This window comes from Manduca sexta, chromosome 20 (assembly GCF_014839805.1).
Source record: "Manduca sexta isolate Smith_Timp_Sample1 chromosome 20, JHU_Msex_v1.0, whole genome shotgun sequence".
NCBI lineage: Eukaryota > Metazoa > Arthropoda > Insecta > Lepidoptera > Sphingidae > Manduca > Manduca sexta.
Genome location: NC_051134.1, coordinates 10002290 through 10015320, shown reverse-complemented (window position 1 = coordinate 10015320; position 13031 = coordinate 10002290). Strand labels below are relative to the sequence as shown.

Here is a 13031-nt window from a genome sequence, read left to right as displayed (position 1 = left end):
GTATCATTGAATTAATCCCTCCTAGTCGAATTTCGGTCGCGCTGGCCAATCTCAACGGAGATCGGCCACGTAGGAGATATTATAGTGCACAAGTGTGTGCGCAAGACACAAGTGCACTCTCTGTTCCTTCACTCTCATAGTTTGGTGAGACGACAATCCAACATGACGGGAAAGAGATCAAAATTACACTAAAATTAAATACACTGGCTTTAATACTATTGCGATTAACAGGCGTGAAAAATGTCAACGAGTCTACCTAATATTCTACCTCCATCTTTAGTGTAATTCATTACGGATTAAAAGATATTATGACTAGAAACCTGCTGGGCCATAGGGGTTAGTGTTAATACAAAAAATAAGGCGTAAATATATTGACAAATGTAACGGTAGAAGAAGCAATATTATTCAAATGGTGAATAACCACATAAATGGATAAGTCAACCAATTACAAAATTAAAACTCCGAAAACGATATATGTACTTAATAAATGGTAAAAGAGTGAGTACTATCTTCATTAGCTTTACGATAACTCAAATAAAATTTATTTGAAACTGAATCAGGCTCTGTCATAAGACATAATGAATGTCATTGTATAATTATTTCAACGTCTTGACTACACCTACTCTGCGTATCGATGAATGCTATAATTAATTCCGCTAGACATTAGTGTGATCTTAGCATTAATCCCATTTAATGGAATAATTACAATAACGTAATATCATTAGATATTGTGAGCTTTTATACTCATAAGTACTTGTCGAAATTTTCTTAAATTAAAAAGGAATGTATTTATTTATTAAAATTGCGCGACGTAAAAATATTTAAATTTCTCTTTCATGAATATTAGAAGAATATTTAATAATTATATTCGCGAAACAGTTTTCAAATATTCAAATGAGAATAAAGTGTTCTTTTCTTTAATGTCTTCGACATTTTTCAACAAAAGCGATATTATAATTAGATTTATTAAATAAATTTTAGGATAAGATGGTTTGAAACTATCCCACGCGTTTTATCAGTAGCGTAGTTTTCATAAGAGTCCATATTGTAATTTGATTTTGTTGGTCTTCATTTGAAAAAAAAAAATTAAATGTAGATCTCGTGATTGCCACTCAACCTACTAACTTTCAGAGCTATATCGGTCACCTTGGCTCTCTGACGGATTACTTCGTTCCGAATTTTATCCTTAAGAGGTTTAAAGCATAGCTCTTCCCATAGCACGTTGAGTGACTTTCAGCTTATGGATTCCCCCACAGTCTGTGTCCCAGTCTCGGCTCCGTACATCATTATTTTCTACCACAAAACTAAATTAGACCTTCTTTTCAGATAAGTACACTAATTCAAAATGGCGGCGGATTACTCATTCGCCAATGCTACGGTGGAGAATGGTTTCTCAGATATGGTCAGTGACCATCTGAAAGGCGTTGGAAGACTGTTCTACATCCATTCACCTCAGGAGACCATGTTTGAGAGGAAGGAAGATGTTCCTAATTTTTTTAAACAGGTAAGTCTCTCAAATTTCTTCTAAAGCCTAACGTCTAGGTTCGTAGAATTTTTGACATCGAAAGAGCTATATGGCGGCAGCAATAATGTATGTCCAAGTTCTGCTTAAAATGCTAGAACTGGAATGGCTTCGGCATGTTCGGTTCAAGGTCCTGAAATCATTCTAAAGTGTTGATGGAGACCACCACGAGGTTTTTAATCGGTAAAATCTGACATACCCCGTCTACCTTACATACGCACGACAGAAATCTAAGAGGATGCTCCCCATAAAAAAAGGCTCATAGAATTTAATATATTCGAGTCAATTCGCCTGCAATATATTGAAGTTTCGTCTATTCTATTGGAAACTCGCTGTATCGCGCTGAAGTAGATCACCGTGTATCTGTACCTACTAATAAATGTGAAAGTAAGTCTGTCTGTCTGACTGTTACGCTTCCCAGCTGAACCATTGAACCGAAATCGATGAAATTTAGTAATGATATCGGTTGAGACCCCGAGAAAGATATAGGGCTGTGGTATGCTTTTTATCCCGGAAAAATATATTATAACGCAGTGGCGAGATGTCTACATAAGCCTAGGAATTGGCTGAAGGTGCACTCTCTGTTCCTTCACTCTCATAGTCCGATGAGAAGGCAATCCGACATGACCGGAGAGAGATCAGAAGGACCAACGGCATTACGTGTTATGAAGCCAGAAATAAACATATCGGCAAAGAACTTTTAATATGCGTAACAAAATAATTAACTAAATAATATAATCTAGTACATTATAGTTATGATAATTTAAACTTTGTTATTTCATGCGGAACATTTTTTTAGACAGTGTGCTCCAAATCTTCGAGTTAAAGGTTAATATAATATTAGAAATAGATAACGACTTTGCTACATCTATTGTGAAATAGTTGATTTTTATTTTGTAATGTCTATGTACTTAATTGACCTTGTTAACATAAAGGTTAATACACAGTGGACGATAAAAATGTAGAATAAAACTATCACGCGTCGGTATCAAACAAATATGGGATTTTCTGCAAAATGAATGTGTCCTAAGTAAAATCTGCAGTGTGGGCTAAAATCGAACTGTAATAATTTATTTCCAAAACCTACCTTGTAAGTACGTAAATATAATATTTTAAAGAACATAAATATAGACCTATAAAAGAGAATGGTTTCAAGAAACCGCCTACACTCTGTATATAGCAAACAAATAAAATGTTCTTTTTAAAAAAAAAACTTAATTATGCACGCACGTATCGGACGGTAATGGCCTAACTAAAAATAATTACATTTCAAAACATGGCATTTATTATGTCCCAATATTTAATAAATAAATAGCCAAGGCTCTATTTGTCAATATGGAGACCATTTAACTGTTCGGATATAGAACGTAAACTACGCGTGATTACACAATATTAAATGAATATCAATTATGAGTTATACAATAATTTTACCGCCGATCCATTAACTTCTATATACTCTTGCTGGTAGGATATATTTTATATCCGACAGGATAGCGACCACTGTACAAAAAGTGTTAAAACCCGCCACAGTGGCCCACGTAAGTGTCGCGTTCCGGGATCAGCCTGTGTATATCCAGTTCCAACAACCGATACAATTGTATTAACTGACGAGACGTTATAACTTCCCGTCAGTCGACTTTCTATTGAACCCTACTCTTCTTACCATCAGAAAAAGTGACCACTGCACTTTTCCGTTCCCTTTAAAAAAAAACCCCTACACACCAATATTTGTTTGCAAGTATTAGACAGCCCACCCACTGCGTGGTAACCGCATCGATAATTTTTATATTTGTTTGTAATTGCGTTATCTATTACTATTTGGTGAAGACGTTAGAGGCAAATGATATAAGTCGTTAGAAGTTAGATCACATTAATTACAATTACAATTTTATTGCACAATATTACATGATGTTACCAAAAAATATACATTTGTAAACTATATTTTTTTTATACAATGCAGACAAGTTAAAGTTGTTCAGGTATTACTTTAGTTAGAACATTTGTTTAGGTATAGGTATATCCAATGCGTAATTCAATAAAAAGTTTTTAAAAAGACATTATAATAATTTAGTATTTTTTTTACAGGCTGTTTGCTTATGATCTATCTTTAGTAGCCGTAGTTTATAGTAATATTCATATTCACAGTTCATAGTTGTTTCGTTAACGAATGGAATAAATCCTTTTGCCATCTTTAAATAACTGTTAATAACCCTCAATTTTTATATATATTTTTTTTTCAATTGTTTTTTAATTTTTTTTTATTCTTTTTTTGTTTATTTGTTAATCCACATAGCTATATTTCACTCAGAAGTAGGCGCTATTAACTGCGACTCTGTAGATATATTAACTACCGCAGTTAGAAACTTACAGGTACTTTTCATGATGTATTTTGTGCTCAATAAAGGTTATAATAAATATTATAATTTACCCAAAACCGATTAACTATAGGCCGATTAAAAAAAACTGTGTTGACCAACGTAATTAATATAAATTTAAAATAAGCATTTGAATAACCACACTCTAAATTTCAAATATCGAATATCCAGTAATGCCAACCTGACGCGCAATAGTAACGCACGAGCCGTGTCATATTACATGCTACGTTCACACAGTGTGGACGCGGTGTAGTGTTGCTCTTGTGCAACTCCACCACAACTGAAATGAGCTTAGACCTTTTACACACGAGGCGTAATAATAAAGCATCGTAAAACAGACATACTTCGAACTGTTTGAGAGCATATTATATATTTAAATACATGTACTCGATATCCGTTTTTCTTTTTCATTTCTCGTACTTTCAATACGAAATTAGTTAAAAATGATATGACGCGTATGATACGATAATTAAAGTGTCTTAATAATTATTTTTGGATGTGCCAATATAATGCTAATAGAGTGGTAGTTCTACTCAGTATCAGCCCGGAGCCTGGAATTTGTGCGCGATATGACGATAATCTTGCCCCTTGTTATATCGCGGGACGGAAATCGGAACGCACATGGAGAAAAAGTAGGTGGCATGGTTGCACTTCTGTCTACTGCTTCGGGGAAAAAGGCGTGATGTGTGTTTATTTGTTTTTTGTCCCTGTTACCCTGAGACCCTGTGACATGTTCTACAATATTATGTCAATACAAAATTACCTTAATTCGTACCCTCAGTACGAATGAAAATCTTTGCCATGACAAAAAAAAACTGATAAAACAAAATTAATTTTGTACAAACAATCCACAACGACAACCGCTTTCCTGAAATGTGGTTCCAAATCAAAGGTTGGATCGAGCAGCTACAAACTTGATTGGGTCTCGAAATTTGTAACTTTTATCTCGACGAAGGCCCTATCTTAACTCAAATCTTGATTAAGTTTCTTTAATTTGAAAACACCGCGGAAATAGGGATCGGTAGCAAAAACTCGACTGAGGTAGTGATGCAATTAGAAATGAATTATTGACGTACTTTACACGATATTTACTGTCCTAAATCATTGTTTTCAAGAATATTATTTTCATGTAATCTACGAAATTCTTATGAAGTACAAATTTTTTTATGTGTCCGGCAAAGTATCCCACACTGCACCTGATGGTCAGTGGAGTGGGGTCCGATAGAATGTCGACTGACGAGAGATGATTACCATTACTAGTAAGCAAATTCCAAGCACTTTGCCATAATACATCTCTCAATAAGGCGTTTGTGCATAATTTCCAAGAATACAAGACTAAATCCATGCCCGCATCGACGGTAAATAGAAACACTGAGCCTAGGATTGTAACTTGACACAAGAACTTGTATAATAATATTCTCGATATTATAACAGCTGTGCAGTTCAGAAGCTTCTGCAGCATGCAGTTCTTGATTAGAGGTAGTTATACGGGTTTCCCAGAATAGTAGAATAATAGTATTTCATAAAATGCAACGTCGAGATGAGCTACTAATACTCGTATATCATTTATATTTTTAGGATTCAGAACTCTGAATTGCATTACTTTTTTAACTCTTAATTCCTCTTAATAAGAGTTCTTTTTTGTTCCAGTCGTGGCCTTACTTCTTCCTGTTTATGATCCTGGAGCATATAGTATTAAGGCTTGAAGGAAAACCTGGGATCAGGTTGAATGATGGAATAACTAGTATATCGCATGGAATTCTTCAGGAGTGCGGAAGGTAAAATATTTTTTTAATTAATACTACATTTTATGAATTATTTTGGTTCAAAGAAGTGTACCAAGAGTCCCATTCTTGAAATCTGTAATAAAGGCGAAGGTAATCAATCTATGACTACAAAATAATCATAGTCTTTCTTATTTTTTTTTTGTCAACAATAATACATATTATTTGGATTACAGGCTAATATGGAGAGGCGCGGAATCGTACCTGTACACGTGGATATACACCAACTACAGATTGGTGGAGCTGCCGTGGGACCACACCGTCACGTGGTACGCGGCAGCACTTGGAGTCGATTTTTGTTACTACTGGATGCACAGAGCTTGTCATGGTAAGTATTTAGTAGTAGTTGTTCCCGCTGTTAGCTGGTTACTGCATCTTAATGTTTCTATTAATCAGATAACTCGCTATTGAGAGAAAAATCGATGTCTTTTTGGGGGTCCATGTTTGCCTATCAGTTCATTTACAATAGGAATGCATAATGAAGTCAAAGAATATGCTTTAGATTAATCATCAATGAGAATATTTTTCTGATGATTCAAACATCATTGAGTACAATCTCGAATCGAATGGATTAATTCCAGTTAGTTGCAGTGATTATGTTTGTACAGCTTATATGAATAGCAAGTAGGTTCAAAATCTAGTGAGCTCATAGTAAAGAGTGTTCTTCAATAGCATTATTTGTATTACAGAGGTCCACATCCTATGGGCTCAGCACCAGGTCCACCACACGTCTGAAGACTTCAACATGGGCGTCGGCATCCGACAGTCCATGCTGCAGGGCTGGTGCGGTTTTGTAAGTAAAAATCTTTTCTCATGACTTAACGTAGTATACCCATATCTTCACAAACATATGTGCAACTATTCCAAATCTATCATAATTCTGTCTCATATAATAACATTGTTTTGGTTTGATGACCATAATCGACGAAATAGGCGTACTGAGTACTTGACATAATACGTGGAGACTAACGTGGATTACATTCCTTAATGGTTGCTATAATTACGTCGATTTGTGGGTCAGGTGACAGCAAAACGCCTGTTGTAGAATGTGGGAACTCAGCACCACTCATAATTATTATTTGCTATTTGGTATAATTTTATATCCACTACCATACCACCAGAAGTCGTATCTTCACAATTTCAGTTCTATGCAAAGGCTTTTCAAATTTTAAATTTGATTGCCTTCTCTGGGGAATGAAATTCGATTTGACGACCGAAGTACTTTTCCACTACACCGATGCGCTAATTCTACTTGACATGACCTATATTCTCCCTCTGGATTAAATCCAATATTAAAATATACTGTAAAGAAAAATTGAGTCAATCCAAATTGAATTTTGTTGCTCGATAATTTGATACATTATACAACGATAAAATTTAATTTAAGCAACGCGCCTTGAAAAATTCTATATTTAAACTAGCCTTTTTAGACAACTGCTAAGTTTGATAGATTAGATTTAAGATTTATTTTCTAAGACAAACCAATCAACGTTGTGAAGTTTCCAGGTATAGAATAAAAATCTCAATCAGAATATTATATATGTTTGCATTTAATGTAGGTTAATTAACAACTTATGTTGTCCTCAAACTATTTTCTGACGTGATTTTTAGTCACGTAATAGACACTGAAATAGATTTTAGAATTAAATTAGAATTTTTATGGGCATCAGATCTTTTCCTACTAATTTATTTACTCAAAAGTAAGCTAGTTAGCTGGTAGTAGATTATATTTTATATCCGCTTCGATAGCGACCACCGTACACAAGGTCTTAATACCCGCCATACTGACCCATGTAAGTGTGTCGCGTTCCAGGATCACCCTCTGTATATTCGGTTCAAAAGGCCGACATAATTGTGTCGACTGCCGTGGGGTAAACGTCTCTTGTGAGTCGAAATTCTATTTGACCCCACTCCACTCACCATCAGGTGTAGTGGTGTCTCTTTGTCGTGTACATATAAAAAAGTAGTTGCTTAGTTCTCTGGCAGACAATAAAATTACACCATCTTCTACAGATCTTCTACCTACCATTGGCGCTGGCGATCCCACCAGCGCAGTTCGTGATGCACCATCAATTCAGCTACTTGTATATGTTCTGGATCCACACGGAGGCAATCAAGAGCCTCGGACCTCTGGAGTACATCCTCAACACGCCCAGCCATCACAGAGTTCATCACGGTAAGAAAATATTGAGCATACGGCCCGCTAAATGAAAAAAAAAAATATGAAATTACATTAATCTATCAAAGCGGTAGCATAAACACCTCATTAAAAAATAAACAATAACATAACGAAATAGTTTAAATTTGTTTTAATCGTTCGTTACCAACTAATGATAGAAAGATGTACATTATAACCAAACTTACTTTATTATTCTGCCTCGTTCCACTCGCACCATCAGCAACCCTTTAACTTTTGTAATAAACACAAACAATTACTCAAGTTATTTTACCTACAAAGCAAAATGCTTTACCCTTAAATGGGTAAATATAAATTATAAACAGAAAATTCTAAAAATAATATTGAAGAGAGTTGTAACCTTTTAATCGACTGAGTTATTCTCGGAAGGAAAACAAATGCCTTCTGCCTTAATGATCCTCATTCCTTTCTTTATCTTAAAGATAGACAACACAATATTCCCATGCCACTTCAAGATAATATGAATAATCCATCTAGGCGCTCCACTATCGTTTGCTATTTTAAAAAGTTATTAATAGATCGTGTACTACTGTTATTGCTTTAACTTTAAAGTGGGTAGTATAACAAAAACATTTTGAAACTGCCCACAACGCGTCCGTCAACGAGGACTTTCATCATTTTTGATGTACAAATTATCGTGTTGCAACTGTTTACGTTATAATTTATCATAATCCAAGTATAAGTGCTTTGGAGGCCGTTTCCATATTGCGGATTTCAGTGCTGGCAGGTTTTTTATTGTTATCTATGCATTTAAAATTCTGAGCAGATGTATGTGTTTATAACAACCGTGAATCATGACTGCCTTGGTGGCATAGTTGTATTGCATGCGCGGTACGGCAGCGCTCTGAAGTGCTGGGTTCGAATCCCGGGTTGGGCAAAGTGATATTTGGGTGTTTCTATTTAGTATGAGCCCGGAGGCTAGAGTTTGTACCAGATTTGGCAATACGTTCGCTCCCTAGCACATTATGGAGCAGAACTCGTATGAAAAATCGAAAAGTGAGTGTCCTGGAAGCACTTCTGTCTATCTCTTCAGGAATTACTCCGTGATGTCTCCATTTTTAAGTAGGTAAACCTAATAACTAATAAGAACTATAATAAAACTTAAATTTGATGGAACAAGTTGCAGGATAATTGAAATTCGAACGGATTTAATTAGTATGACAGGATATTACATAATGATGAATTCAGAATCAGGCAAATTACATCCAAAATTGAAAATAGTTTTAACGTAATAGGATATAATAATACTCGACGTATTTAATGTTCAAAGAGAGCTAGATTCAATTGTTACTAGATAGTTGCTTCGAGATTTAGAATAACATCTTGAACAAATCATATAAAGTTATAGAGATAACATGTTATTTCATTTTCAATGACATCTGAAATGAAATCACAAGAAAAACAAATAAATTCCAACATTTTAAAGATATAAAGCATTTCTCAAAAATATGAATTGTAAAATGATACATTGGTTGGTTTTAATTTAAATAAAAATGGGATTTTATTCTCAGAACAAAATATTTCGATCTCCCTTTGTGGATTTTATATTCATTTTAATTTTACAAAAGTTATAAAAAGACCAAAATCTGTAATGGATGGATGATTTATTTGTTTCGTGGGCGATGTTGAGGTCCTCAGACAAAACATTATGCCAATATATGTAGAAGAAAATTTTAATGTAACAATAATCCGATGACGTAAGAGAATTTTAAAAATACTAATAAAAGTTTACAGTTCGCAATTTTTTAGTTTAAGGTAGTTTATAATTGTGCAAAAATCTCTGGCTGCATTTATAATTTCGAAAACGAAATTCTTAATTATTGTATAATATTTATGTGACTTACATTTATCATTGTTTTGGCTATTAGGATGGAAAACCTCACGCACTTATTACCACGACATAAGGTTGCATAGGGGGCATTCCACGTGAAGCGGGCACGAAAAAAAACTCGATGTCTCAGATTTTCGTAATATTTGATTATGTTATACCTGTATATGTCCTCGATCCAGATACAAAATATTATTAAAGTATAAAGCCTGGTAAGCGAGTTAAAGGACTTTGAAGTTTTAACTGGCCGGCTGGTATACGCCACTTCGAATCCAATTATCAAGTTTTTAAATGTTACAATAAAATAAATAAAGCAATGAAATAAATACTTCATTTAATGAGCTTTTTATTGTATTTTTGGAAATTGAAAAATGTTTTTTCTTTGAAAAAATGTGTTTGAAAGTTTCAAACTTGAATTTCACAAAGTTGGCATATTTATATTTTTTTTATTTTTTTCTAAAAATAGCTACTATTGTATAGATAATCCCTGCGAAGTTTCATAATGGGCTGAAAAGTAGTTTAGGAGCTAGACCGATTACAGTGCCGAAGCGCGGCGGTCGCCAGAAAGAGCGAAGTAGTAAAACTTTCAATTAAACGAAATACTTTCGATTAGAGTATTTTATCATGTTTTGCATCGCTCTAACGATTCAATTACATCTGATTATAATATAAAAAAATATATTTATATTACTGACGGTGCACAACAACATTTGAAACTTGGCAAGGATAATATATATATATATACAATATTGGCTATTTTAGTAGAAAAAAGTTATTATATAAATATGCCAACTTTGTGAAATACAAGTTTGAAACATTAAAATATATATGAATAATAATAATAAATAGTAGTAGTAATAATAATATGAGTTTGTGGCATTGATGTTCTAGCCTACATGTATAAGCGGTCGGGTATCGTGATGGCTTTGTTTAATGCGTTATGTAAACTAGCCTGTGTCTCCAGGCGTTTTAGGTTACCACCGAGACCGTCAAATTGCCCTTCTGCCATGTGAAGTGGCACGAAAATGAAATTCTGCATCTTTACCACAATCCTGTTTGAAATATAACAAGTTAATACAATTAAATCTTTTTAAAATGTTGTTGTGCACCGTCAGTAATATAAATATATTTTTTATATTATAATCAGATGTAATTGAATCGTTAGAGCGATGCAAAACATGATAAAATACTCTAATCGAAAGTATTTAGTTTAATTGAAAGTTTTTACTACTTCGCTCTTTTTGGCGACCGCCGCGCTTCGGCACTGTAATCGGTCTAGCTCCTAAACTACTTCTCAGCCCATTATGAAACTTCGCAGGGATTATCTATACAATAGTAGCTATTTTTATAAAAAAAAATATAAATATGCCAACTTTGTGAAATTCAAGTTTGAAACTTTCAAACACATTTTTTTCAAAGAAAAAAAAACATTTCTCAATTTCCAAAAATACAATAAAAAAGCTCATTAAATGAAGTATTTATTTCATTGCTTTATTTATTTTATTGTAACATTTAAAAACTTGATAATTGGATTCGAAGTGGCGTATACCAGCCGGCCAGTTAAAACTTCAAAGTCCTTTAACTCGCTTACCAGGCTTTATACTTTAATAATATTTTGTATCTGGATCGAGGACATATACAGGTATAACATAATCAAATATTACGAAAATCTGAGACATCGAGTTTTTTTTCGTGCCCGCTTCACGTGGAATGCCCCATAGAACTTATACAATGTCACTGCGCCAAACATTATTTTCGAACCATCATGAGAAACTTTAATCACCGCTCCTTTTCTTTCCTCTAACAATGCACCTCGACCGATATAGGACCCTGGTTTCATATTAAACTAGAAGGTAAGTTGAATGTACTATGCTGTTTTTTAGAATTTAAACAACGAATTTAAAACCCAGAAGCTTATAATAAAAATGGCTATTTTTTCCTTCATTTTATTTATTTAACGCCACACCGATAGTTAATAGACAAAACATGCTCAATAAAAATTACGATGTTATGAACGAGTGAACTAATCACAGCTGTGAAAAGCATTTATATAAAAAAACAAATAAATTAAAATTACCAAATAAATTAAATCAAAATTTCAATAAAATTAGAAATACCATTTAACATAAACAGAACTACAAAGTAATACCACGACGAATAGAATAAAAACAAAATCACATCAAGCATAGAAGTCATAAAGGAATAAATAGACATGATTGTAGCACTTGTATTTTCAATGTACATGCTTTATCGTTCGATTTCTTTGTAAAGTCTATAGTTTTCATGAATATGTAGTACGTACTTTGTCGTTTACTTTCTTTGTTAAGTCTGTAAACATTAATAAAATATTCGCTTTGCAGATATTAAAAAATATTTTACGGTTTACAGAAAAAGCCAAGAGATTTAATTTGACCCTTACTGTATATAGTAATAAGGTACGACCATAAACAAGTAAATTCATACTTACACTCTTCGAGGCCCTAAAAAGCGGCCTAGAGTTTTCCAACGGTCGTCTATTTAGACTTATTAATTCATTTAACATCCTTTTAAACACCTTAATTTAAAAGCAAGACTGGTCCTGTTTTAGTATAAATATGAATTTAATTACTTATCTGGGGAAATTTGGACATTACAGTGTTTAAGTAAATAGATATAAGCTCATAGTTTTATTTGAAGAAGTAGTGTCCCATCTATATAAGTATATATTATGTTGTTTACTTACTTTATAATTATGTTTACTGGTGGTAGGTCTCTCATATGTTATTGTCCGCATGGGTAGGTACCACCGCAATGTCCATTTCTGCCGCCAAGCAGAAGTGTGTAGCCACGGTTGTGTTCCGATTTAACATTGTAGCCAGTGTAACTACTGAACATAATGAGACTTAACATCTCATGTCTTAGGACGGCGAGCGCAGTGGAATACCAAACAATACTTTGTACTTCAAGGTTTTGGATGGTGTTTCCACTGTTTATGGGCATCAGTTACCATCAGGCGAACGGCAGGCTCGTCTTGTCATTCAAAGCAAAAAAAGAAAAATAGAATACAATGATCATCGCCCAATCTCATCTCACATCTTGTTATTCAAATATTTTAAAGGTGTGTAGTATTTTTCCAATGTTAATTTTCGGTAAAATCTTGGTTGGGTCCAAGACTTAAGGTGTTACCGAATTAAAATCTAGAAGAGTGACACTCATGATTTAAGAAATCTATCGATATAATCGTCTTCTAAAGCATATTCAATGTTTACTTAAATCCTATCGTGTCCAAACCTCGTATACAAAATGCTTTGGAATAAACAAATATATTCCCCAGACTGTAATTTTC

General features: G+C 33.8%; 1 protein-coding gene across 3 annotated transcripts in view; it reads left to right on the top strand.

Annotated features, from left to right (window-relative positions):
* LOC115440664 (alkylglycerol monooxygenase) overlaps positions 1-13031 on the top strand; it is a 46772-nt gene that overhangs the window by 18011 nt on the left and 15730 nt on the right. For all 3 annotated transcript variants that reach the window (XM_030165070.2, XM_030165067.2, XM_030165068.2), the window contains exons 2-6: positions 1327-1504; positions 5548-5675; positions 5858-6009; positions 6371-6474; positions 7695-7857. In XM_030165070.2, coding sequence (XP_030020930.1) covers positions 1346-1504; positions 5548-5675; positions 5858-6009; positions 6371-6474; positions 7695-7857 — 706 coding nt within the window. In that variant the 5' untranslated portion in view covers positions 1327-1345. The remainder of the gene's footprint in view (positions 1-1326; positions 1505-5547; positions 5676-5857; positions 6010-6370; positions 6475-7694; positions 7858-13031) is intronic.